The 26282-nt window shown below is 36.5% G+C and overlaps 1 protein-coding gene across 10 annotated transcripts in view; it reads left to right on the top strand.

Annotated features, from left to right (window-relative positions):
• Dock3 (dedicator of cytokinesis 3) overlaps positions 1 to 26282 on the top strand; it is a 552674-nt gene that overhangs the window by 293730 nt on the left and 232662 nt on the right. Inside the window, exon 1 of one of the 10 annotated variants that reach the window (XM_048794634.1) lies at positions 8483 to 8589. The exons of the other annotated variants lie outside the window; for them this stretch is intronic. Coding sequence (XP_048650591.1) covers positions 8522 to 8589 — 68 coding nt within the window. The 5' untranslated portion in view covers positions 8483 to 8521. Of the gene's footprint in view, positions 1 to 8482; positions 8590 to 26282 lie in introns of those variants that run through there. 10 annotated transcript variants of the gene reach the window in all.

Genomic DNA, 26282 nt, shown 5'->3' with positions numbered 1-26282 from the left:
TACATTGCTGGTGGGACTGCAAATTGGTGCAGCCAATTTGGAAAGCAGTATGGAGATTCCTTGGAAAGCTGGGAATGGAACCACCATTTGACCCAGCTATTGTCCTTCTCGGACTATTCCCTGAAGACCTTAAAAGAGCATACTATAGGGATACTGCTACATCCATGTTCATAGCAGCACAATTCGCAATAGCTAGACTGTGGAACCAACCTAGATGCCCTTCAATAGATGAATGGATTTTAAAAATGTGGCATTTATACACAGTGGAGTATTACTCAGCACTAAAAAATGACAAAATCATGGCATTTACAGGGAAATGGATGGCATTAGAGCAGATTATGCTAAGTGAAGCTAGCCAATCCCTAAAAAACAAATGCCAAATGTCTTCCTCTCTGAGAGGAAGAGCATGAGAAAAAGATTAACATTAAACAGGGATAAGAGGTGGGAGGGAAAGGGAGAGAGAAGGGAAATTGCATGGAAATGTTAGAAAACCCTCATTGTTTTACAAAATTACATATAAGAGCATGTGAGGGGAAAGGGAAAAAAACAAAACAAGGGAGAGAAATGAATTACAGTAGATGGGGTAGAGAGGGAAGATGGGAGGGGAGTGGAGGGGAGGGGTGATAGTAGAGGATAGGAAAGGTAGCAGAATACAACAGTCACTAGTATGGCAATATGTAAAAACGTGGATGTGTAATCCATGTGATACTGCAATCTGTATACGGGTTAAAAATAGGAGTTCATAACCCACTTGAATCAAATGTGTGAAATATGATATGTCAAGAGCTTTGTAATGTTTTGAACAACCAATAATAAAAAGATTTACATCCAGATCTCAGCAGACTTCTCAACCCAAACCCTTAAAACCAGGAAGTCTTGGAATAATATTTGCCAAACTCTGAAAGAAATTGAATGCCAACCAAGAATATCTGGCAAAATTAAGCTTCAGATCTGATGAATAAATAAAAACCTTCCACAATAAACAAAAGTTAAAAGAATACAACTACAAGCACCGAAAAAACAAATAACCCAATCAACAGATGGGCCAAGGACCTGAACAGATACTTCTGAGAAGAGGATATACAATTAATCAACAAATATATGAAAACATGCTCATCGTCTCTAGCAATCAGAGAAAAGCAAATCAAAACTACTCTAAGATATCATTTCACTCCAGTCAAAATGGAAGCTATTTTGAAGACAAACAGTAAGTGTTGGCGAGGATGTGGAGGGAAAGGTACACTCATACATTGCTGGTGGGACTGCAAATTGGTGCAGCCAATATGGAAAGCAGTATGGAGATTCCTTGGAAATATGGGAATGAAGCCACCATTTGACCCACCTATCCCTCTCCTCAAACTATACCCAGAGGACTTAAAAACAGCTTACTATAGGGACCCAGCCACATCAATGTCTATAGCAGCACAATTCACAATAGCTAAACTGTGGAGCCAACTTAGATGCCCTTTAGTAGATGAATGAATAAAAATAAATGTGGCATATATACACGATGGAATTTTACTCAGCAATAAAACAGAATAAAATCATGGCATTTGCAGGTAAACTGATGGCACTGGAGAAGATAATGCTAAGTGAAGTTAGCCAGTCCCCAAAAAACAAATGCTGAATGTTTTCTCTGATATAAGGAGGCTGACTCATAGTGGGTTAGGGAGGGGGAGCATGGAAGGAATAAGGAAAGGGAGGGAAAAGGAGGGGGCAGAGGATTAGCAAGGATGGTGGAATGTGATGGACATCATTATCCAAAGACACTAATTGGTGTCAACATACTTTATACACAGAGATATGAAAAATTGTGGTATATACGTGTAATAATAATTGTAATGCAAAAAAACCCCAAAGTACATGTATAAAGACATGAATTGCAATGCATTCTGCTGTTGTGTATTTAGAAAATAAAATCAATTAAATTTAAAAAAAGAATTCAACTACAAGGCCTGCAATACAAAACATACTCAATAAAATATTTCATGAAGAAGAAAGGGAAAATTAAACACCAGCAAAGGGAGGAACTACACTAGAAGAATAGTCAATCAGAGGAGAAACTAATACAAATTTAAAATCAGAAATAAATCAAAGTGAGAATGAATAAAAAACATCTCTCAATAACAACATTAAATGTAAATGGCCTAAACTCATCAATCAGAAACATAGATTGGGGGCTAGGAATGTAGCTCAATTGGTAGCGTGCTTGCCTGGCATGCATGGGGCACTGGGTTCGATCCTTAGCACCACATAAAAATAAAAAGATATTATGTTCACCTGAAACTAAAAAAAATAAATACATAAAAACATATATTGGCAAATTGGATTAAAAAACATGACCCAATATTCTATCTCCAAGAGACTCACCTCATATGCAGACACCCACAGACTGAAGGTAAAAAGAATGGGAAAAATCATATCATTCATTTGGATCTCATAAACAAGCAGAGGTTTCTATCCTCAGATAAAGTGGACTTTAAGCCAAAGTTAATGAGAAGGGACCGAGAAGGTCATTTCATATGGCTTGAGGGAATCATATATCAATCACTTATAATAATCATAAATATTTGTGCCCCCAAACAATGGAGCATCTATGTATATCAAACAAACCCTTTTGTAATTTCAAGAATTAATTAGGCCACAACAAAATAATACTGGGGGACTTTAACACACCTCTCTCATCACTGGATAGATCATCCAAACAAAAACTAAATAAAGAAGCTATAGAACTAAGAAATATAAGTAATAATTTAGACTTAAGACATATATAGAATATTCATCAATCAATGGCTGAATACACTTTCTTCTCAGAAGCACAGAGATCATTTTCTAAAATAGATCACATCTTAGGTCACAAGGTAATACCTTGCAATTCAAAAAAACAGAGAGGATACCTTAGATTCTATCATATAATAATGAAATGAAATTAGAAATCAACATAAAATTAAAAAGTTAATATGTGGAGACTAAATAATATGCTATTGAATGATGAATGGATAACAGAAGAAATCAGGGATGAAATAAAAAATACTTAAAAATAACTGAGAATAGCTACACAACATACCAAAATTTGTTGGACATTATGAAGGCGGTTCTAAGAAGAAAGTTCATGGCACTGAGCTCATTCATTAAAAACATACAAAGATACCAGATAACCTAACATTATATCTCAAGACCCTGGAAAAAGAAGATGAAATCAACACTAAAAGCAGTAGAAAACAATTAAAATCATAACTGAAATCAATTAAATTTAAACAAAAAAATGATTCAAAAAATCAATGAAACAAAAAGGTGATTCCTAGGAAAAAAAATCAATAAAATTGATAAATCTTACCTACACTAACCAAGAGAAAAAGGGAAAAAACTCAATTTTTTTAAATTCATGAGGTAAAAAAAGAAATATCACCACAGATACCATTGAAAAACATAGGATAATCAGAAATTATTTTGAAAATTTACATGCCAATAAAATAGAAAATCTTGAAGACATTGACAAATTTCTAGACACATGATCTACCCAGATTGAACCAAGAGGACATAGAAAATTTAAACAAAACAATTTCAAGTAATGAAATTGAAGTTCCCATCAAAAGCTTACCAACAAAGGAAAGCCCAGAACCAATGGATTCTCAGCTGAGTCCTACAAGACCTACAAAGAAGAACTAATACCAATACTTCTCAAATTATTTCATGAAATATAAAAGGAGGGAACTTTTCCAAACTCATTCTGTGTGGCTGGCATCACCCTGATACCAAATCCAGACAGAGATATATCAAGGAAAGAAAACTTCAGACCAATATCTCTGATGAACATTCATGCAAAAATTTTTAATAAGATCCTGGCAAATTGCACAGAAAAAAAACACATTAAAAAGATGGTGCACCACGATCAAGTGGAGTTTGTCTCAGGGATGCAAGGTTGGTTCAACATACAAAAGTCTATAAATGTAATTCATCACATCAGTAAAATTAAAGATAAGAAATGTATGATCATCTCTTTACATGCAGAAAAAGCATTTGACAAAATACAGCAGCACCCCTTCATGTTCAAAACACTAGAAAAACTAGTTGTAGTAGGAATATACCTCAACATTATAAAAGCTATCTATGCTAAGCCCAAGGCCAACATTATTCTAAATGGAAAAAACTGAAGGCATTCCCTCTAAAAAACTTGAACAAGACAGGGATGCCCTCATTCATCACTTCTATTCAACGTAGTCCTTGAAATTCTAGCCAGAGCAGTTAAACAGACAAAAGAAATTAAAGGGTTACAAATAGGAAAAGAGTAGCTCAAGCTATCACTATGTGCCAACGACATGATTCTATATTTACAGGATCCAAAAAATTCCACCAGAAAACTTCTAGAACTAATAAATTAATTCAGCAAAGTAGAAGGATATAAAATCAATACCCATAAATCAAATGCATTTCTATGATCAGTGATGAAATCACTGAAAGAGTAATTAGGAAAACTTACCCCATTCACAATAGCCTAAAAAAAAAATACTTGGAAATCAATCTAATGAAAGAGGTAAAAGACCTCTACAATGAAAGCTACATAATGCTAAAGAAGACCTTAGAAGGTGGAAAGATCTCAGGCTGGGGTTATGGCTCAGTGGTAGAGTGTTTGCCTAGCACATGTGAGGTACTGAGTTCATTAGCACCACATAAAAAAATACAGATATCGTGTACATCTACAACTAAAAATATTTTTTTAAACAGAGAAGATGGGAAAATCTCCCATGTTCTTGGATCGGCAGAGTTAATATTGTCAAAATGGTCATACTTCCAAAAGTGTTTTTAATTGATTTTTAAAAAAAAATAAATGACAGCAGAATGCATTACAATTCTTACTACACATAAAGTATGTTGACACCAATTTGTGTCTTCATACATGTACTTTGGATAATGATGTCTATCATATTCCACCATCCTTGCCTCCTCCCTTTACCTCCCATTCCTCTGCCCTATCTCGAGTTCCTGTATTCCTCCCATGCTCCCCCTCCCTACCCACTATGAGTCACACTCCTTATATCAGAGAAAATATTCAGCATTTGTTTTTTGGGGATTGGCTAACTTCACTCAGAAACTATTTTGAAAATTTACATGCCAATAAAATACCATCCGTTTACCTGCAAAGACCATGATTTTATTCTCTTTATTGCTGAGTAATATTCCATTGTGTATATATGCCACATTTATTTTTACCCATTCATCTACTGAAGGGCATCTAGGTTGGCTCCACAGTTTAGCTATTGTGAATTGTGCTGCTATAAACATTGATGTGGCTGTGTAGTATGCTGATTTTAAGTCCTTTGGGTATAGACTGAGGAGATGGATATACTTCCAAAAGTGTTATACAAATTTAATACAATTCTAATTAAAATCCTAACAACATTCCTCATAGAAAAAGCAATCATAAAACTCATTTGGGAAAATAAGAGACCCAGAATAGTCAAAGCAATTCTTAGCAAGAACAGTGAAGCAGGGGACATCACAATACCAGAACTTAAACTATACAAAGAGCTATAATAACAATAATGGCCGGGTATGGGCACCAAAATAGACATGTAGACCAACATTACAGAATGGAAGACACAGAGACAATCTACATAAATCCAGTTATCTCATACTAGACAAAGGCACCAAAAACATACATTGGAGAAAAGATAGCCTATTCTACAAATGATGCTGAGAAAAGTGGAATATATATGCAGCAAAATGAAACTAAAACCTTGTCTCTCACCCTGAAAAAAACTCAACTCAAAGTGGATCTGGAACCTAGGAATTAGACAAGAGACCCTGTGCCTAATAGAAGAGAAAGCAGGCCCAAATCTTCATCATGCCAGCTTAGGATCTCCCTTCCTTAACCAGACTTAAAGTGCAAGAAATAAAATCAAAAATCAATAAATAGGATGAATTCAAATTAAAAAGCTTCTTCTTAGCAAAGGAAACAATCCTCAATAATGTGAAGAGAGAGCCTATAGAATGGGAAAAAATCTTTACCACATGCACATCAGATGCAGTACTAATCTCCAGAATATTTTAGTTTCATTTTGCTGCATTTATATTCCAGTTTTTTTAAAGAAATTGACACCAAAAAAGAAAAAAAAACCCACAAATAATCTAATTAATGGATGATCTAAGGGACTGAGCAGGCTCTTTACAGAAGAAGATATAAAATGTTCAACATTTCTAGCAATTAGAGAAGTACAAATCAAAACTACTCTTAAAATTTTATTTCATTCCAATAAGAATGGCAATTATCAAGAATGCAAGCAACAATAAGTAAGTGTTGGTGAAGGTGTGGGGATAAATGTTCACTTGTACATTTCTGGTGGGACTGCAAATTGGTGCAACCACTATGGAAAGCAGTATGGAGATTCCTCAGAAAAACTGGAATGGAATCACCATTTGACCCAGTTATTCTACTCCTTGGTATGTATCTTAGAGTTTAAATCAGTATACTATAGTGGCACAGCCACATCAATGTTTAAAGCAACTAATTTCACTATAGCTAAGCTATGGATTTAACTGAGGTGCCCTTCAATAGATGAATGGATAAAAAAAAAAGGTGGTATATATACACAATGGAATATTACTCAGCCATAAAAAATAATGACTTTATGACAATTAATCCTATAAAAACAAATGTCGAATGTTCTCTCTGATATGTGGAAGATCAATAGATTAAACAAAGGGTAATGAAGGTAAGGGGAGTGGAAAGGAATAAGAAAGGCAGTGAAATGATTCTGCCTTTACTAGGTAGAGGGAAGTGACATAACTTTCCTGGGTACATATATGAATACATCATAGTGAATTACTATACCATTTCACATTCCTACAACAATGGACAAGTATTTCAATTTCTCCACATTCTTACCAACTCTTGTTATTTTCTGGCTTTTTTTCCTCCACATTTTTTATTAGTGCATTATAGTTGTACATAATGATGAGATTTGTTGCATTTTCATACATGCACAAAGTACACAATATAACAATATGATTTGGCCCGTATCGCTCTGCATTTTCTGGCTTTTTAACAGTAGCCTTTTTAATGAACATGAGGTAGTATCTCCTTGTAAATTAAAACTACCTTCATAAATCAAGGTAAGCTTTTCCTCACACCAATTATAAAAATTAACTCAAAATGGATCAAAGACCTAAAGGTAAGAACTATAAAACTCTTGCAAAAAACCCCAGAGTAAATCTTTACATCCTTGAATTAGATGATGGATTCTTAGATATGATACACAAAACACCAGCAACAACAACAAAAAAGAAAGCTGGACTTTGTCAAAATTAAAAAATCTTTTGTAATTCAAAGGGAAAATAAATATTTTCCTTATTAAATTAAGAGTGAAAGAACCCATGTTGGCAGAATTCACTTACAAGAAATACTAAAGGAAGTCCTTCAGGATGAAAATAAATAACATCACATACTAACTCAAACCCACATCCTTGGAAAAAAAAAAGAGTAGGCTATTATGCAGGGGACAATTTAGAGAACAACAACAAAAAGGAGCTCTTAGAATTGAAAACATGATGATTGAAATGAAAATCTCAATTAAAAGATTAATAGACAAAGTTGAAAAAATACAGCTGAGAGTAGAGAAAAACAATAAAGAAAAAAATAAGTAATTAGAGAAATGGTTCAGAAAATCCAACCTTGTTTAACACAAGTTTAGAGGCAGAAAACAAAGCAAATAAGGAAACCATCAATGAAGTAGTTAGGGAAATGGTTCTTAGACCTGCAAAATACAAACTTACAACTCAGAAGGCCTATCAAATATGCAGATAGTGCATAAAAATGCATCTACATCAAAACATACAGCATAAAATTCTAAATTACAAGTGAAAAATACTCTTACAGCTTCAAAGCTGAAAGAAAAAAAAAACACATCCATACAAAGGATCAAGAATCAAAAGACTTATTATCAAACTTCTTTACAGCAATAGTAGATGATAAAAGACAGGAATCAATCAAGGCCTTGAAATCCTGAGAGAAATTTTTTTCCAGCTTAGACTTCTTTACTATCCCTCATATAAGTATGAAGGTAGAATAAAGTTGTTTTTTTTTTTAGACATGCAAAGATTGTTTCTAATTCTTGGTTTTATTATTCATTTTTTTCCTATTTAAAGTGAATCTTGGAAGATGGGAAACCTTGCCTCCCAAGGTCAGAGTCAATTGGAGCTGGTTGTTATTTGAAGAGAATAGGTTGGGTTATTGGGATGTGGACAAGGAGACCCCAACTTTGCTGGCAGTCCTGGGTGGAGAAGATGAATTGCACTTTAACAGAGCTTGAGATGTGGTGGGAAGGGATGAGGCAGGAGTGGTAAGCTGGGGATATCTGTCCCACCTCAGTCTCCAGCTTCATTCTCTTCTAATGTTTCCCCAGTGATGGCATTCTCTGCAGTCTTGAATGCCTTATTTTTCTTTTTTAAAAAAAGTTTATTTCTCAAATATTCTTCCTCAGGGAACTGTGGAAGAGAGAATGTGATCTACCAAAGTAGAAGAATGAATCAAGAAATAAAAAGACTTGGGATCCAGGAGAAAGGGTATCCAACACAAAATCAAGGCATAAGGTATACTAGGGTGATGCTAAAGAAAAATCTCAAGATTTCTGATAAGTTGTAAAACTTGGGATTAATTGGTCCATATTTGAATAGGTCAAAAAGACTCCGGTAGAGATTTCTTTAAGAAGATGAAACTATTAGAAATACCTGGTTCATTCAGATATATTGAAAGGAGAAGGACTTTATATGACTAAAGGAATGTGCAGAGTTAAAATAGTGAAGAGTACCTTTGTAGACAATTTTTAAAGCAGTACCAGAGATTAAATCCAAGGCCTCTTGCATTCTAGGCAAATACTCTACCACAGAAATATACACAAGCCCAAGGCAAATACTTTTTAAATGGCATTTTTTAGTGTCTTCATTCAGGCTTCATAACAGAATACTACTGACTGGATGGCTTAAGCAACAAATATTTATTTCTCAGTCCTAAAGGCTTAAATGTTCAAGATCAAGGTGCCAACAGATGCAGCATCTGGTGAGGATATTGTCTCAGATTTGTAGGTTGCCATCTTCTTTTTAAAAAAATTTTAATGCTGTTTATTGTTTGCTTTTCTTTTTTAATTGATTTTATTTTGTAAATACATGACAACAGAATGCATTACATTTGTTTTTACACTTATAAAGTAGAACACAATTTTTCATATCTCTGTTTGCATGTAAAGTATATTCACACCAATTCATGCCTTTATACATGTATTTTATTTTTTTGCCTTATAATTCTTATTACACAAGTATACCACAATTTTTCATATCTCTGTTTATGTATAAAGTTTGTTGACACCCAATTCAATTCTTTATACATGTACTTTGGATAATGATGTCCATCACATTCCACCATCATTACTAAGCGCCTTCCCCCTCCCTTCCCGTCCCACCCCTTTGCTCTATCTAGAATTCCTCTATTCCTCTCATGCTCCCACCTCCTTACCCACTATGAGTCACACTCCTTATATCAGAGAAAACATTTGCTTTTGGGGGATTGGCTAACTTCACTTAGCATTAACTTCTCCAGCACCATCCATTTACCTGCAAATTCCATGATTTTATTCTCTTTTATTGCTGAGTAATATTCCATTGTGTATATATGCCACATTTTTGTAATCCATTCATCTAGTGAAGGGAATCTAGGTTGGCTCCACAGTTTAGCTATTGTGAATTGTGCTGCTATAAACATTGTTGTGGCTGTGTCCTTGTAGTGTGCTGTTTTTAAGTCCTCTGGGTATAGACCGAAGAGAGGGATACCTGGGTCAAATGGTTGTTCCATTCCCAGTTTTCCAAGAAATCTCCATACTGCTTTCCATATTGGCTGCACCAATTAGCAGTCCCACCAGCAGTGTATGAGTGTGCCTTTTTCCCCACATCCTTGCCAACACTTATTGTTGTTTGCCTTCATAATAGCTTCTATTCTGACTGGAGTGAGGTGATATCTTAGAGTAGTTTTGATTTGCATTTCTCTAGTTTCGAGAATATATTTGTTATATATATTTGTTAATTGATTGTATATCGTCTTCTGAGAAGTGTCTGTTTATGTCCTTGGCCCATTGGTGGGAGATATAGCTCAGTTGGTAGAGTGCTTTCCTTGCAAGCACAAGGCCCTGGGTTCAATCCCCTGCAACAAAAAAAAAAGAAGAAGAAGAAGAAGAAAGCAACAATAAATGTTGGCAGGCGAGGATGTGGGTGCAACCACTCTCCCATGTTTCTTTTTTTATATATTTTTAGATGTTGATGGAACTTTATTTTATTCATTTATTTATATGTGGTGCTGAGAATCGAACCCAGGGCTTCACACATGCTAGCCAACTGCTCTACCACTAAGCCACAACTCCAGTCCCTCCCATGTTTCTTAAAAAGGGCACTAACCCTGTTCGTGTAGATTCCACCATTGTGACATAATTATCTCCCACAGACCCCATCTCCTGATACATTGGGATTTAGGACTTACATATACTTGGGAGGAATACAAATATTTTTAGTTCACAACATTCCACTCCTGGCCTTCTGCATGTCTTTCCCACATGCAGAACATATTCATTGTATCCCAACCAAATCTCAACTTTTTCTAGCATCAATCCTAAAGTCCAAAGTCTTATCTAAATATTATTTAAACCAGATGTGGTGAGACTTTTGATACAGTTTATCCTGAGCCAGAATTCTTCTATATCTATGAACCTATGAAGTTAAGTTATATGCTTTCAAATAACAATGACAGGACAGGCTAGGGCAGACATTTCCCTTCCAAAAGGGAAAAATAGTTTACTATTTTACTTCTTTAGAAGGAAGAGGTGACAAGTTCAAACAAGACAAACCATGAGACTGTAAAAGTTGAGAATAATTCACTTTAGACCCATGCTGTATCTTCAGGCCTACTGGGGTGGTCCTGTCACTTCTCAGTGCTTGTCAGTCTGGTACTTATCTTTTCTATTATGTGAATTTTCTTATTCACAAGAAGAGTGTCATTGTTTAACTAATTTTCTCTACAGTACTGGGGCATGCATGTGTGTGGGTGTGGGTATGTGTATATTAATATGCCTGGGTCTCTCACTGGACCTCTGCAAATTTAGCAGAGCCTTCTAAAGCCTCAGTGTACCATTGTTTCATTTCATCACTTACCTGTCTTTCCTACAGAGATTCCTCTCTGTTAGGCTTTTCTGCTTGATAGTACAAAATTGCCATCAAGAACTTAACCCGTCTTGATTATCACAGAAAAATACTATGAGGCACCTTTGTGTGAATGCTCTACAAAGCAAGCTACAGCTCCTTCTTATTCTCCTGGAGTTTTACTCAGCATTCACAAAACCCTTGCATAGAACAAACTTCTTCTGAAAATCAGCTACTTTTGTAATTGAAGTGGAGGGCTTTGCCTGTCAGTTAAACATTCTACCCAAATGAAATAATCTAACTATGTGAAAATCTCAGGAACCCCTGAAGAGAAATTTTCATTTAAAATGATGGGTGAGCACTTCGTTTATTAAAGTTAATAGTTTTGTTTCCCTCTGCAAAAGAGGTCATGTCTTAAAAGCAATTGGAGCTTATCTACAGGAGTATGGCAGTCAGTAATAGCCTTGTTATTGTCTAGTCTGTCTTAACTTGATCTGGAATATAGACTAGCTCACTACCCAACATCCCCACACAAATTTTCAGTTGCAGAAATTTTCAGTTGCAGGAATTTCAGTTGCAGGAATAAGAGAGGAATTAGTACTCTGCTTCTGATGGCTATCAATATCACTTTATCTACCCTGCTCTCTGATCCTTCATTGTCAATATGCATATCTTCCCTGAAAATTATGAAGGTCTAAAGAAATTAAAAATTAGCATTCTCTTGGGGCTGGGGCTGTGGCTCAGTGGTAGCACACTTACCTCACATGTGTGAGGCACCGTGTTTGATTCTCAGCACCACGTATAAATAAATAAAGGTCTATCAACAACTAAAACAATTTTTTAAATTAGCATTCTCTCTCTCCTTACTCCTTTCCTCTCTCCCTTTACTTCTCTCTCCTACCCTCCTTTCCTCACACATAGACACATATACACATGCAGCAAGCTAGGGCCTTGTGGCAAGGAGGCCAACAAATGGATATTTACATGAAATTTTCTATAATCCTGTTGCCTTGATGTTTATTCATCCATGTATTTCTTATATAATTGAAAACAGAAAATTTAGAGAAAGTGAATGCAAATAGAGTTTAAAGCTGAATATATTTCATACAGTGTCCAGGCTATCTTGACATTCTTCTGTATAAATATCTGATGTATCAAATCTTATTCAGAGGATTAAAGTGAAAGTGAGAATTATACAAAGTGAAATTTTAATTTACAAGTGAATCTTTGCCTATGGTTAAATCTGTATCTTCTCTTTTTGTTGCTCTAATTAGTTATACATGACAATAGAATGCATTTTGACACATTATGCATAAATAGGATATAATTTTTATTCTTCTGATTGTACACGATCATAGAATCATACCAGTTGTGTAGTCCTATATGTATATAGGGTAATAATGTCAGATTCATTCTACTATTCTTCCTACTTCTATACCCGTCTTCACTCCCCTCTACCTAATCCAAAGTAACTCTATTCTTCCCTACCCACACCTTATTGTGAATTAGCATCCACATATTAGAGAAAACATTCAGCCTTTCGTTTTTTGGGATTGGCTTATTTCATTAGCATGATATTCTCCAGCTCTACTCATTTACCAGCAAATGTCATAATTTCATTCTTCTTTGATAGTGAGTAATATTCCATTGTGTATATATACCACATTTTCTTTATCCATTCATCTGTTGAAGGATATCTAGGTTGATTCCACAGCTTAGCTATTGTGAGTCGAGCTACTGTAAATATTGATGTGACTGTGGCACTGTAATATGCTGATTTTTAGTCCTTTGGGTATAAACCAAGGAGTGGGATAGCTGGGTGAAATGGTGGTTCCATTCCAAGTTTTCTGAGGAATCTCTATACTGATTTCCAGAGTGGTTGCACCAATTTGCAGTCCCACCAGCAATGTATGAGTGTGCTTTTTTCCCCCACATCCTCGACAATATTTATTGTTGCTTGTATTCTTGATATTTGCCATTCTGAATGGAATGAGATGAAATCTTAGGGTAGTTTTGAGTTGCATTTCTTTAATTGCTATATCTTATTTTAATCTGAGAATAAGGTCAGAAATTACTCCTCTGTGTGAGCCATCTCTCATTATAAGTCTAGCTGTCAGGTTGGAGGAAATTTTTAATGTGTCATCCTCCAGAGTCTGCATAAAAGTAATTTAAAAATACTCAGGTTCTTTAAGAAGTTTTTCATTCTTTGTTTATTTGAAATTTGACTTCTTTGCCCTGAACGTAAAATACAATGTAAAGTAGAGCAGAATGACTGATGCTCCTGACATGAGTTTAAAAAATATTATCTTACAGGAGAGGAGTGGTAATCAGAGGTAGACGTTATGATTGGTAAAGTCATTTATTTACTAATCATATGTTTGTTTGTATCTACTACGTGCTTACACTGTCAAAAGCTCTAGTGATATTTCAGTGAATAAAATACATTAAGAAATTACTGCCTCATGAAGCCTACATTCTGGTAGGGGAAAACAGCCAACAAATATAGTAAATAAACAAATTATTTAGTATATTTGAAAGGATAAGTGTTATTGAATAGTAAATATAAACCATAAGGAATATTTGTCATGTTAAATAATGTATTGGGTAGAAAATGAACATAACCCAGGGCTATCTTTCAAGGAAGAGAACACTTTTCTCCAATCTTCTCATCCTTTAATCTTATGATGACTTCCGAATTAATGAGATGGGGCTAAAGAATGAAATACAGGCAACCTCATCATCCTTGGTCATGTAAGAATAAATAAGGAAACTAGATAAGAGTCCTTGGCAGTCATCCAAGTGAGAGAGGATGGTCACTTGGATTCTGACTATCCTTTTAAGTTTTCACTGTACTGGTTTCATTTCTGGTATGGTGGAATATGCTTCTGCCAGGCTGGCTCTCCCATATTTAACTGTTAATTGGACAAAATCCCACCCAAAAAAACTCCTTGAAGTTTTTGCAGGATGAAAAATACAGGAAGGTTTTAAAGGGGTGTGAAAACTTGGAGAAGGGGATTAACATGAAGTGAATTTCCGGTTTTTGTAATTTGAATCTTAAAATGGACCATCGTCACAGCATAACATGGAGTAGCTAATACTCCAGTAAGAAGCCAGCCATTTTTAGCCTCAAGAACCAAGCAATGGAGCCTGGCAAAAGCATGGCCACTAGAGGGAGGCCAGATGTGGAATAAAATAGAATATGAGAATCCAAAATTCCATGTGTGAACTCTGCTTCTGTTCCTCGCTAAACTCTGATCCTTACATATCCAAAGCAGTCTCAAAGCAGCTAACAACCAAGGCCAAAATAAAATTGTGATTTGACCTGCCATGTACTATAGCTCAGAGATTATAAGTTAAGTCTGACCAAGTTAATTCCTTGTTAAAACAAAAATACCAACCCTCTTCAGAACATAACAGGATTCAGAATCTCCACAAAATAATTACAGTGTCCATGATACTATAAAAAAAATATGATACAGCCAGAAAAATATATTACCTCAACAAAGTAATGACTAAATTTAACTACTCTTTCTTAAATAAAAAAAATAAATAACTGGGCAATAGAGATCCTTAAGACACTGAAGAATAACACACACACACACACACACACACAAATGTAGAATGAAAAAAAAAAAACCTTGGTGAAAAAAGGGGTGGTAAACCCTTGAACACATTTTCTGTTTAAATTGAAAACTATACGGGCTGGGATTGTGGCTCAGCAGTAGAGCGCTCACCTAGCACAGGCGGGACCCGGCTTCAATCCTCAGCACCACATAAAAAAAATAAAGGCATTGTGTTGTGTCTATCTATACCTAAAAAATAAATATTTTTTAAAAATGAAAACTATAAAATTTCCATAATATGCACAAACTGTAGTAGTCAGTTTTGCTTCACTAAAACAAAATACCTGACACAAGCTACTCATGAAATAGAGTTTATTTGGCTTATGATTCTGGAGGTTCAAGTCTAAGATCAGGTGGCCCCACTAATTTTAGCCTCTGATGATAAGGGCACATTCCAATAAGAGCTTACTTATATCAGAGTGAGAGTTCATATCTCAAGCCAGGAAGCACCGAAATATAGTGGAGTCCCAACCATCCCTTTGTAAGGCACAACCTGGCCAATGACCTAAGGTCCTCCTCCTGTAAGGCCCCTTCTCTTAAAGATCTACCACCATCCCAGGGACCAAGGCTTTAAAACATCAGCTTTTGGATAACATTCAACATCTAATCCATAGCATACCCTAATTACCCCCTCAGTTCTTTTTTCTTAGAATATTGTTTATGCAGCCAAAAATGTTCCTGAGTCTGCAGTGAGTTGGTAACATTTATCAAATGAACAAACAACTTGTTTTAAACCTACAGAATGAAGTCTGTAGTTTCAAAAAAAAGGCTATATGTAGAGTCTGGATGAGTCCATATTAAGACATTCTATCCTTTCCTCCATTTTTACTCTTGCCTCAAGACCAGAGTCATAGGCAGAATTACTCTAGTGGGTAGTCACTTTCTTCCCTATAACTGAAGCTGTTCTAGAGTAGTGGATTGAGGAAAATATGAAGAGATCAAAAAAATATTGAATCAAAATTTGCTGTTTTTTTAATGCATTTTTCAAAAAGTTTTGTTGTTAAACTATCTTGTGTTTCTCTAGAGACCTGATGTTTGGAGAAACAGCTTAACTGTGAGCCCTTGGTTGGTGCCTTTGGAGTCACAATGCTCAAGGGTCTGTGAGGCTAAGTTCCATGAAACACAACTTATGGTGATGGGAGATGGTTCTGTCAGAATCAGAGGCATTTTTTTCACAAACTAAAGATTATTTTATCTTCCTACACACAGCAATGTAAAATATCTGCCAGGTTTTAGATCTGGATTTACTCTGTAGTGGCATCCCCTCTTCCACAGAAAATCTTAAGCTTCTCCAGAGACCCTCATCATTATTGTTCTTAGACTCTCAGCAAAAGAATTTCCAGGTAGGGAATATGTCTGCAGAAGAAGAAGTGGTAAGAAAGTCTAACCTAAGGCTTTCTAACAGAAATGCCTCTTTATAACAGAGGCATTTGCATTGGCTGGGAAGCCAGCTGGCAAGAAAGAGGGAAGAGAACTCTCCCTTTCTCAGGCACTGATTTTCATAAAGAGTGTCCTTGGCCTGAATTGGTTGCTCAGAACAGTAGGAAAAAAACTACTGCTAAGTGGACTTCTGCAGATTGTGAACCTCTGAGCCTCTCTCCCTATATACTGGGTTCCAAAACTTCCTGAACTCGGGGTTCAGGGGGATTTACTAATTTTAGTGAAAACTTTTTCCCTCTGAACTTGGCTGCAGCCAATAAACTTGCTTCCTGCTACTTCCTTGGTGTCCTGCCTTTTCTTTCCCACAACCACTAAAGGATCATCTTAGAGTATTTTTAAAAACAGAATGTTTGCATTTTCACATGGAAGTAGATCACAAGGTACTAGATCCTGTCAGATTAATCAGTGCATTAGAGTTTCTTTTAATCATTTGTTTATTTATTTTAATTAGGTATATATTACAGCAGAATGCATTTTGATTCATTATTCACAATTGCTGCAAAATTTTACATTTCTATGGTTGTACATGATGTAGCATTGCAGAATACGTGCAGTCATACATACATGTACCTAGGGTAATAATGTCCATCTCATTCCACCATCTTTCCTACCCTCATTCTCCCTTCCCACCTCTCCCTCCCCTTTGCCCCATTAAAGTTCCTCCATTTTCCCATGTTGCCCCCCCATTATGGATCAGCATCCATTTATCAGAGAGAACATTCAGCCTTAGGTTTTTGGAATTGGCTTACTTTACTTAACATGATATTCTTCACCTCTATCAATTTACCTGCAAATTCCATAATTTTATTCTCTTTTAATGCCGAGTAATATTCTATTTTGTATATATACCAGGTTCTTTATCCATTTATCTATTGAAGGGCATCTAGGTTGCTTTCACAGTTTAGCTATTGTTAATTGAGCTGCTATAAACATTGATATAGCTGTGATACTGTATGCTGATTTTAAGTCATTTGGTTATAGACCGAGGAGTGGGATAGCTGGGTAAAATGGTGGTTCCATTCCCAGTTTTTCAAGGAATCTTGATACTGCTTTCCAGATTGTTGCATCAGTTTGCAGTCCCACCAGCAATGAATGAGTGTACCTTTACCCCACATCCTTGCCAACATTTATTGTTGTCTGTATTCTTGATAACTGCCCCTCTGACTGGCATGAGATAAAAATCTTAGAGTAGTTTTGATTCACATTTCTCTAATTACTAGAGATGTTGAACACTTTTTCATATATTTGTTGATTGAATTTATATCTTCTTCTGAGAAGTATCTGTTCAGGTCCTTAGCCCATTTATTGATTGGGTTGTTTGTTTGTCGTGCTGAGTTTTTTGAGTTCTTTATATATCCTGGAGGTTAGTGCACTGTCTGACATGCATGTGGCAAAAATTTGCTCCCCAAATTTAGGCTCTCTCTTCACCTCCTTGATTGTTTCTTTTGATGAGAAATTAATATTGTCAAAACAGCCATAATACCCAAAGCACTATACAGATTCAATGTGATTCCAATTAAAATCCCATCATCATTTCTTATAGAAATAGAAAAGGCTATCATGAAATTCATTTGGAAAAAACAAGAGACCCAGAATAGCCAAAGCGATCCTTAGCAAGAAGAGTGAAGAAGGAGGCATCACAATACCAGACCTTAAATTATACTACAAAGCTATAGTAACAAAAAGGGCATGATATTGGCACCAAAATAGACATGTAGACCAATGGTACAAAATAGAATACACATAAGCAAACACACATAAATATAGTTATTTTATACTAGACAAAGGCGCCAAAAACATAATTTGAGAAAAACTAGCCTCTTCAACAAATGCTGCTGGGAAAATTGGAAATCCATATGCAGCAAAATGAAGCTAACCCCCTATCTCTCACCATGCACTAAACTCAAAGTGGATCAAGGACCTAGGAATTAGACCAGGGACCCTGTGCCTAATAGAGGAAAAAGTAGGCCCAAATGTTCATTATGTAGGATTAGGCCCCAACTTCCTTAACAGACTCCTACAGCACAAGAAATAAAATCAAGAATTAAAAAACGGGATTGACTCAAACTAGGGTTTCTTTTTGAAGGATGCACTAAATGGCATTTAAAAGCAAAGGTTGGGAGCTGGGGGTTTAGCTAGCTTATTGGTAGCACACATACCTGTCATCTGTGAGGCCTTGAACTCCCAGCACCACAAACACCCAAAAATATGAGACTTGAAAGAATGGATAACTGAGCATCCTATATGTATATTGTCCATGGAGCAAACTGTGTGGCTCTGTTATGGTAACAATAAAACCGGAGAAATAATAGAGAAATAACACAAATTAGAAGAAGCTCTGACACTAGGTAGATCTTTTGACCTTTTGCGATGCATGGGAACCAAGAGACCACAATTATGATTTATTACATAAAATTAAATGGTATGAGGGAATAATAGAAATTTATAACTTCAAATACAAATATATGTACAACTATAACTTTTTAAAAAAATTATTTCTTAGAAAAAAAGAGAATAATTTGTCTAAACATTCCTGTGTAAACTTATATTTTAATGGCATCTAGAGATGTGGCTGCTGCTTCCTGAGTGGGAAGCTTTCCCTCTCAGGAAGCAGCATAGCTTTCCCTATGCACAGGGAACAGAGACTTATTTGAAAATGGTTTCCAGCCCAGCACAGTGGTGCATGCCTGTAATCCCAGCAGCTCAGAAGGCTGAGGCAGGAAGATCACAGGTTCAAAGCCAGCCTCAGCAATTTAGCCAGGCCCTAAGCAACTCAGCGAGACCCTGCCTCTACATAAAATATAACAAAATATTGAAAAGGGCTGCAGATGTGGCTCAGTGGCAAAGCGTCCCTGGGTTCAATCCCTGGTACCAAAAAAACAAGAAAGAAAAAGGAAAAAAAGACTCCACCAGTTGACATTCAACTAGTTAATTATTATTAAAACTATCCCACCCCCGTAAGAGAGTCATAATGTATTTTATGTGGACACTTCAAATTAAAGTTGTAAAACTCTTTATTAAGTATCTACACAATTGTTGCCTGTGAGTTTTCTACCAAAATACCTAAAAGGGATAAACCCTTTAGTATAAGAGATAGTATTTAGTATAAAATCAATACTCTCAAGAGATTTTGGTGAAAACTTGAAATATTTCATTGCCTCAAGACATAGAATGGAGAGTCACATAGCAGATATGCTAAACCAATGATAGTACAAGCCCAAGAACTGGAGCCTGGACTACAAGGAAACTATAGGAATAAAATGGGTTAGATACACAGGCAGAAGATAATGAGATAGAGAAGATGAATTCCAGCATCTGGAAATGTAAAAGCAAAGCTACTTTATAAATTGCACAGGAAAATGAGTCAAGTAGTCATCCTGTGTTTATTAAACAAAAATCACATTACTTCTGTTGATTATCCACCATTACCAGAATCACTTTTTTTGTCATTTCTAATAAATAAATTTACCCTCAAAAAAATTGGTGAGAGACTACCAAAATACTTAAACAGTTTCATAGAAGGTCCAAAACAGAAATTCTTCAAATGCTTAAGGCAGTTGACTCATTTAGTGCCTACAGTGAGCCAGATCCTATTCTAAGTCCCACATATTAGTGCACAGTAAAATATTCTGTCTTCAAGGACCTCATGTTACAAATGTGCTTTATATACATTATCCAACTACTATGGAACAGGCTGTTTTAGGACATAAGGATATGCCATGGATCTAAACAGTAGTATTCTCACCCATCAGGGGGTGAGGAGAGGCTGACTAAAAACATGATGTGTAAGTGAAATATAACAGGTGTCTTTATGTATTCAGATAGTGTATCAGGAGAAAAATAAAGCAGGATGGGGCCTAGATGGGGATTTGGGGTTAAAATAAATTACAAAGGTTTTACTCAGAAAAAAGGTAATTCAGTGAAGACCTAAAAGAGGGGGTTAGGTAAGCAGGTAAATAGTTCAGAAAATGAGTTTCCAAGCACAGGGAACAATGTGCATGCAAAGGCTTTCAGGCAGAAGCATGCTTACTGAGTTGAGGACAGCAAAGACTCCATTGTAGTTAGAAAAAGTGAGCAAGGAACAAAGAAAGTCACAGGGCAAAGAAGAAGGGGAGACCAGAGAAATATCGGCTGGCTTTGGCAAGGGAGTGATAAGGAACTTCTTATTTTGGTAGGCCATTACAAAATAAATAATTTTAGACTTAACTTTGAATGAAATGGGAGCCATTGGAGGTTTCTAAGTGGAGAAGCAAACCAATCTTATTTGGGTTTTAACCTGGTCACTCTGGTGACTGTATTGATGATAGACTGAGAAATGCAGACAAAAAAAGCTGAGAGACTAATTAAATTCTAACTGGAGAGATGAGATTTAGATCAGTAGTAGAAATGAAATGTTTTTATAAAACATTAATAGTTATTATGATTATCTCTGAGTAATAGCATTATGGATACTTTTAGTGGGATTATGGATAATTTTAGTTATCTGTTTTTGCTTTGCAATATTTCCCAAATTTCTTTACTAAAACTTTTTTTAATCTAAGAATAATGTATAAACAACAATGAAGAATTGTTCAGGGTATGTTGGGAGCACAAAAGAGTATTGCCCATTTCTTCCTGAGGGTTAGAATTTTCTGGAAGAGATCATGCAAAAGGTTGAGTAGGAGTTTCCTGGCATCGAGGAACATTATGTATTCCAAGCAAAGGAGAGAACATGAGTAAAAACTTGGGAAATGATCAGTGGCAGGAAACATCACAAACATTTGGTATTAATATAGTAGGAAGGAGAAAACCATATGTGAAAGAAAAGGTTTTCTATGCCATCTAAAGAAGATGATGAAGAACTTGACTGAATTTTAAGAAAGGACCTGGCATAGTTATCCTTATGTATCACATGGATCTGTCTTTAAGCAGGAATCTACTAATACACAGACAGAGATTGAGGCAGTTTCTAATAAGATTAAACATATATCTACTCTGTGTACCAGCTGTTCTACTCTTAGATTTATACCTCAAAGAAGCAAGGCATATGTCCATAAAAAGACTTGACCAAGAGTGTCTATTGAAACTTTACTCATAATAGCCCAAAACTTGAAACAATTCAACTATTCATCATGGGAGAATGGGTAAATAGTTTATAATATATTTGCATAATGGAATAATATTCAACAGTTAAGAAGAATGGAGTAACAAGGATGAATCCCAAAAGTTATATGGTGTGAAAGAAGCCAGGCACAAAAGAATGCGTACTAAATGATTCCATTTAGATAAAGTTTAAGAACAAGCAAGCCTAAACTATGGTAATGGTTGGAATACTAGTTCTAAATACTTAGGGTATTTACTAATATTGGAAGGGAGATTTTTATCATTTTATACAATGATCTACATGATGGTTCCACAAGCAAAAATTCATCAAGTTATATTCACAGATTTGTGCATATTCCTGTGTGTAAATTATACCTCAGTATGTTTAGAGAGAAAGGGGGATAAGGCACAGCTTGCAAACTGGGCAGTGGAGGTGACAATAAAGATAGTACACATTCAAGAGACACTTCCATAGAGATGACAGACTGACTCCTTGGATTACTAAAACACTCCAGTGACTGACATCCCCTCCCCAACAAACTCTTTCAGTTGCTGAACTTGACTTCTAAAATACTCCTATAATACTGATATTGGCCCCTAAATACTATCACCAGAAGCTGTACAATCACTAAAAAGTTTTAAATTCCTCAAAAAATCCACATACCTGAAACATTAATCCCCCCACACACACCAGACTTCAGAGCTGCTCATAACTGCCCTTTGATTATAAATCACATAGACTCTCAGTCACAGGATGTTCAGACACCATAGGACATCAAATAAGTCACTGGACCCACACAGATGCTTCCATCACTTATCTAATACACCTGTTAATCTCTTATGTGCTACTACTATTACTCAGATTTCCTCCCTTGTCTGCAAGACACAGTGACCCAACAAAAGATCTATTACAATACTTTCAACCCTTGCTATTCAAAGTTTGATCCAAAAGCAAATAGTTTAGCAAAGCTTGGGAGTTTGTCAGAATTTGATAGTCACAGCCCTATTCTCGCCTTCAGCCACTGAACCAGAATCTGCATGTCTAATAAGATTCCCAGGTGGTCTGTCTGCGTGGTCAAGTTTTAAGAAGCACAAAGCACTTCTCCACTAATAAATTCTCAATAACTAAAAATTGCTGGGCCTCTAACTGCAGAATCCCAATTGTACATCAACCAGCTGACCATAGATTACTAATTTTCAACAGATCCTCCTGTCAGTTAATTTGGAGAGGCCTAAGCCTCACTCAGTTGTATTTCAATAGAAAGGAGTGGCACTACTACAAGCATGCTGAAAATACTGCTTGACCATGGGGAGTCAATGATATAAACTGAGAGAGTGTTTTTTTTAAGTTGTTTAAAATTTCTTGAATGATTAGAATGATAAATCCGGAGAAAGAGGCCAGACCAGAGACTTAGCATTCAGTGTTGAAGTCAGAAAGAGAATCAGATCATCAAGGGGGAATGTTTTAGAAAAAGAATTGCATTGAGAAAAGAACTGGGTGGGGGAGAAGATCAGCTAAGTCTACTGCAAGAGTAGTCAGATAAGGGAAATCAACAGAAGCCAAAGAAGGAAATAGTTCAAGAGCAGAGATGCAGTAGGGACTGGTGGGGCTTGGGTAGGGTGAGATTTGTACTATAGCCAGCAGCTTTATCTTATGCCAGCATCAGTGTCAGAGGCAGCAGAACAGTAATGATGGTCATTGGATTTGGAGGCCATTCGTGGAGATTTTAGTTTGAACAAAGTGTTTTGTTTCAATGGGTAAGGTGAAACCAAACCACAATTGGTTGAGGAATAAATGGGCGATACACAAATGGAGGCAGATATGACTTTACTCTGGTGAAGTATGATGGTAAAGGAGATTGGCAGGGCTGGGGGAAGGCGTTAAGAGCTGAAAGAAAACTAGAAAAGAAGGAATGTGCAGATTTCAGTGAGAAGAGATTGCTCAGTGGAGCGTAGTCCCACAAGGACTTGGAAGGAGGATGGAAATGCCTATAATCAGAAATAAATTGTTAGGCTATAAATTTTAAAGATAATTAGAAGATATTTGTACCCCATGACTTATATTTTCTTGTGAGGCTTGGGAATAAATGTAAAGGTTTAGGTCATTGTCTGTCTGTAATTAGGGAGAGAAGGGGGCAGGAATGAACACTCTTTGCCTGGGAACACATGATATATACCAAGACCTGTGCCAGGAGCTTTATAAATCTATTGTTTAAGTTATTCCTACAACAATTGAGTGCATCCAATGGTTTGCTAGTACGTTATCCAGTTCAGAATTCAAATCCTTATCTATCCTCTATATTCTTTCCATGATATCGTATTGCCATAGGGACTCATAAGAGAATATTCAAGCTTATCACAAAATCAGCAGGAATTAGAAATCAGAAACTTTATTTAAGAGGATCTAATGGTCAGGGATCTGTACTTGGTTGCTGATTACTATCCCCTTTAAAAGCCAGAGCACAAGTTTTCCTATTAGCATCCCTCCAGAATACAGATGCTTGATGACCCAGAATGTCATATCCCTTGATGCATGTCAAGAGTCCAGATTTAAGGGAAAAACCTAACCAAAACAAACAAAAGGAAACAGAAAAACTTTCTTGGATCCAAATTAAATATATTTGCTTCAGAAACTCTGAAATACAAAATTCTCTTACTTTTAAACAGCTTATCTTCTATTTTTGCACCAAAATGTCCTTTTACTTCTATTAATAAATGTGTTAGCTATTTTAAGGCTTACACTGAGAATACTGAGCATTCTTTGGATGGCTTCAGAGGAACACTTTAACCTAATTTGTCTTAGTCTGTGGCATTTGTGTAAGGTCAAAAGTCAGAAAGTCTGGCTATAGAAGAAATAGAGTAATCAGTTGGTGGCCAGCTTCCCACTGTCTAGATAATGCTGACATCTGACATGGGCCTGCTGGATTCTTGTGTGTATGAAGATATAGAAATAGATCATGAAGAAGAAGGCTGAGACCCTTTGATATTCTCTCCTTAGAAGATTACAAATGCATACAAACACATATAAACCCTTTAAATCTTGCTTCAGAGGGTACACAGAGCTTTTAAACCTGTCTGAACCACAGATTGAGGATACCCTTTAAAACGTAAAAGACCTTATCTGAGACTAGTCCTTCTGACATATGACACACACCTCACCATTCACCTTGTTGTGTCCACCTACTCTGAATCCACAGTTTGTTTCTATACAGGCTGTAGTCAGCCATGACCATTCTAGGACTTTATTCTATTCAGGATAATTCAGTATCCCATTTGTCTATCTTTGTATGTGTTCCTAGTCACTGATATGGTCAATGGTCACTCAGCTACCTCAGTCGCGGTGGGTAGAGACCTGGTATCTAATCAACACGTGGACACCAGAAGCTGGTGAGAAAGCTGGCTGATGAGAAACTGAAGTCGACGTTCAACAAGCTCAGTCGACATTCAGCAAGCCAAGCTCATATAACAGCTGTTATAGGGTTCAGGTAGGGTGTGCCTGCCAATCACACATAAGCACCTTAACATCTATAAGTCAGTCACCTTATGCCTAATGTAACCACACTATTAGGAAGCACTAAATATTGCTGTCATGATGGAAAGCAGTCTGGAAGGGTCTTTGTCCCTAAGGGAGGGGGGCTTTATGAGTTGGGGGGTTACATGCCCTGAAGCACTTGGCTCTCGGTTTCCTGACCTGATAGTCTGGTAGCTTGGCAACGCTGACCACAAGTGTTGAGGATGTGGTTTCACAGATAGCTCGCTAGAGCAGAGCACCCCGTCCTGCAGGTGCTCCTGTCAGGCCTGTACAAGCATAGGTTTTCCTAGCACTTTGAGCTGCTTGTAGCTACTAGCTGTGAACCGAAAGTTATTCCAACGTGTCAACCTTATCCCTTCTTGAGGTTATCCAGCCTCAGTCTCATCAGTCAGGACTTGCCAGGATTCCTAGACTTCACCTCTGAGTATTCCTTGCCCTTATCCTGAACCCCCTGAATTCACAGTCCTTCCAAGCCCTATTTGCCTTATCATGGCACGTCTCAGATGCCCATTTGTAAGTCTTGGAGACCAGGAATGCATGTCCAGGATGTGCCATTCCTACATCCGATCCTTTGAACATCTTTTCTCAAACCCAGAACCCTACCTGAATAACCTGACCCTACTGCTACCAACATTATAAGCATGTACTTTGAGAATGGAGTTAGTTTTCTATAATATAACAATGCTGCTATGCAGTAGTACAGAGCCCATTTTTTTCATAACATTCACAGACCTTAAGGAAATATAGTGTTCAATAGAACTTTCTGTGATGATGGAAATGTCCTCTATATGGTAGAACATTATGGTATTTGTGGTAACAATTAGTAGTATGTAACAATTGACCACTTGAAATATGGCTAGCATGACAAGAACTGAATTTCTAATTTCATATAATTTTAATATAAATAATCCATCTATCTAGTGAGGTCTGTATTAGATAGTATAGCATGGAAACCTGGTAAGATTTAGTGATCTGGTGATTTGCTTGTTCAGAGCCATGGTAAAAAGGGTAGAATGAGTCCATGTCCCCAGGGTATCAAGAGGAGAGAAAGAGGGGCTGGGTTGTAGCTCAGTGGTAGAGCATTGCCTAGCACATGTGAGGCACTGGGTTCGATCCTTAGCACCACAACAAAATAAACAAATAAAATAAAGGTATACCAATCAACCAACATATGAAAAAATGTTCATCATCTCTAGCAATTAGAGAAAAACAAATCAAAACTACTGTTAAGATTTCATCTTATGCCAATCAGAATGGCAATCATCAAGAATATAAGCAATAATAAATGTTGGCAAGGATGTAGGGGGGAAGGTACACTCTATACACTGCTGGTGGGACTGCAAATTGGTGCAACAACTCTGGAAAGCAATATGGAGATTCCTCAGAAAACTTGGAATGGAACCACCATTTCACCCAGCTATCCCACT

Source organism: Marmota marmota, unplaced genomic scaffold (genome assembly GCF_001458135.2).
Source record: "Marmota marmota marmota unplaced genomic scaffold, marMar, whole genome shotgun sequence".
Lineage (NCBI taxonomy): Eukaryota > Metazoa > Chordata > Mammalia > Rodentia > Sciuridae > Marmota > Marmota marmota.
This window is presented reverse-complemented; position numbering and strand designations above follow the sequence as displayed.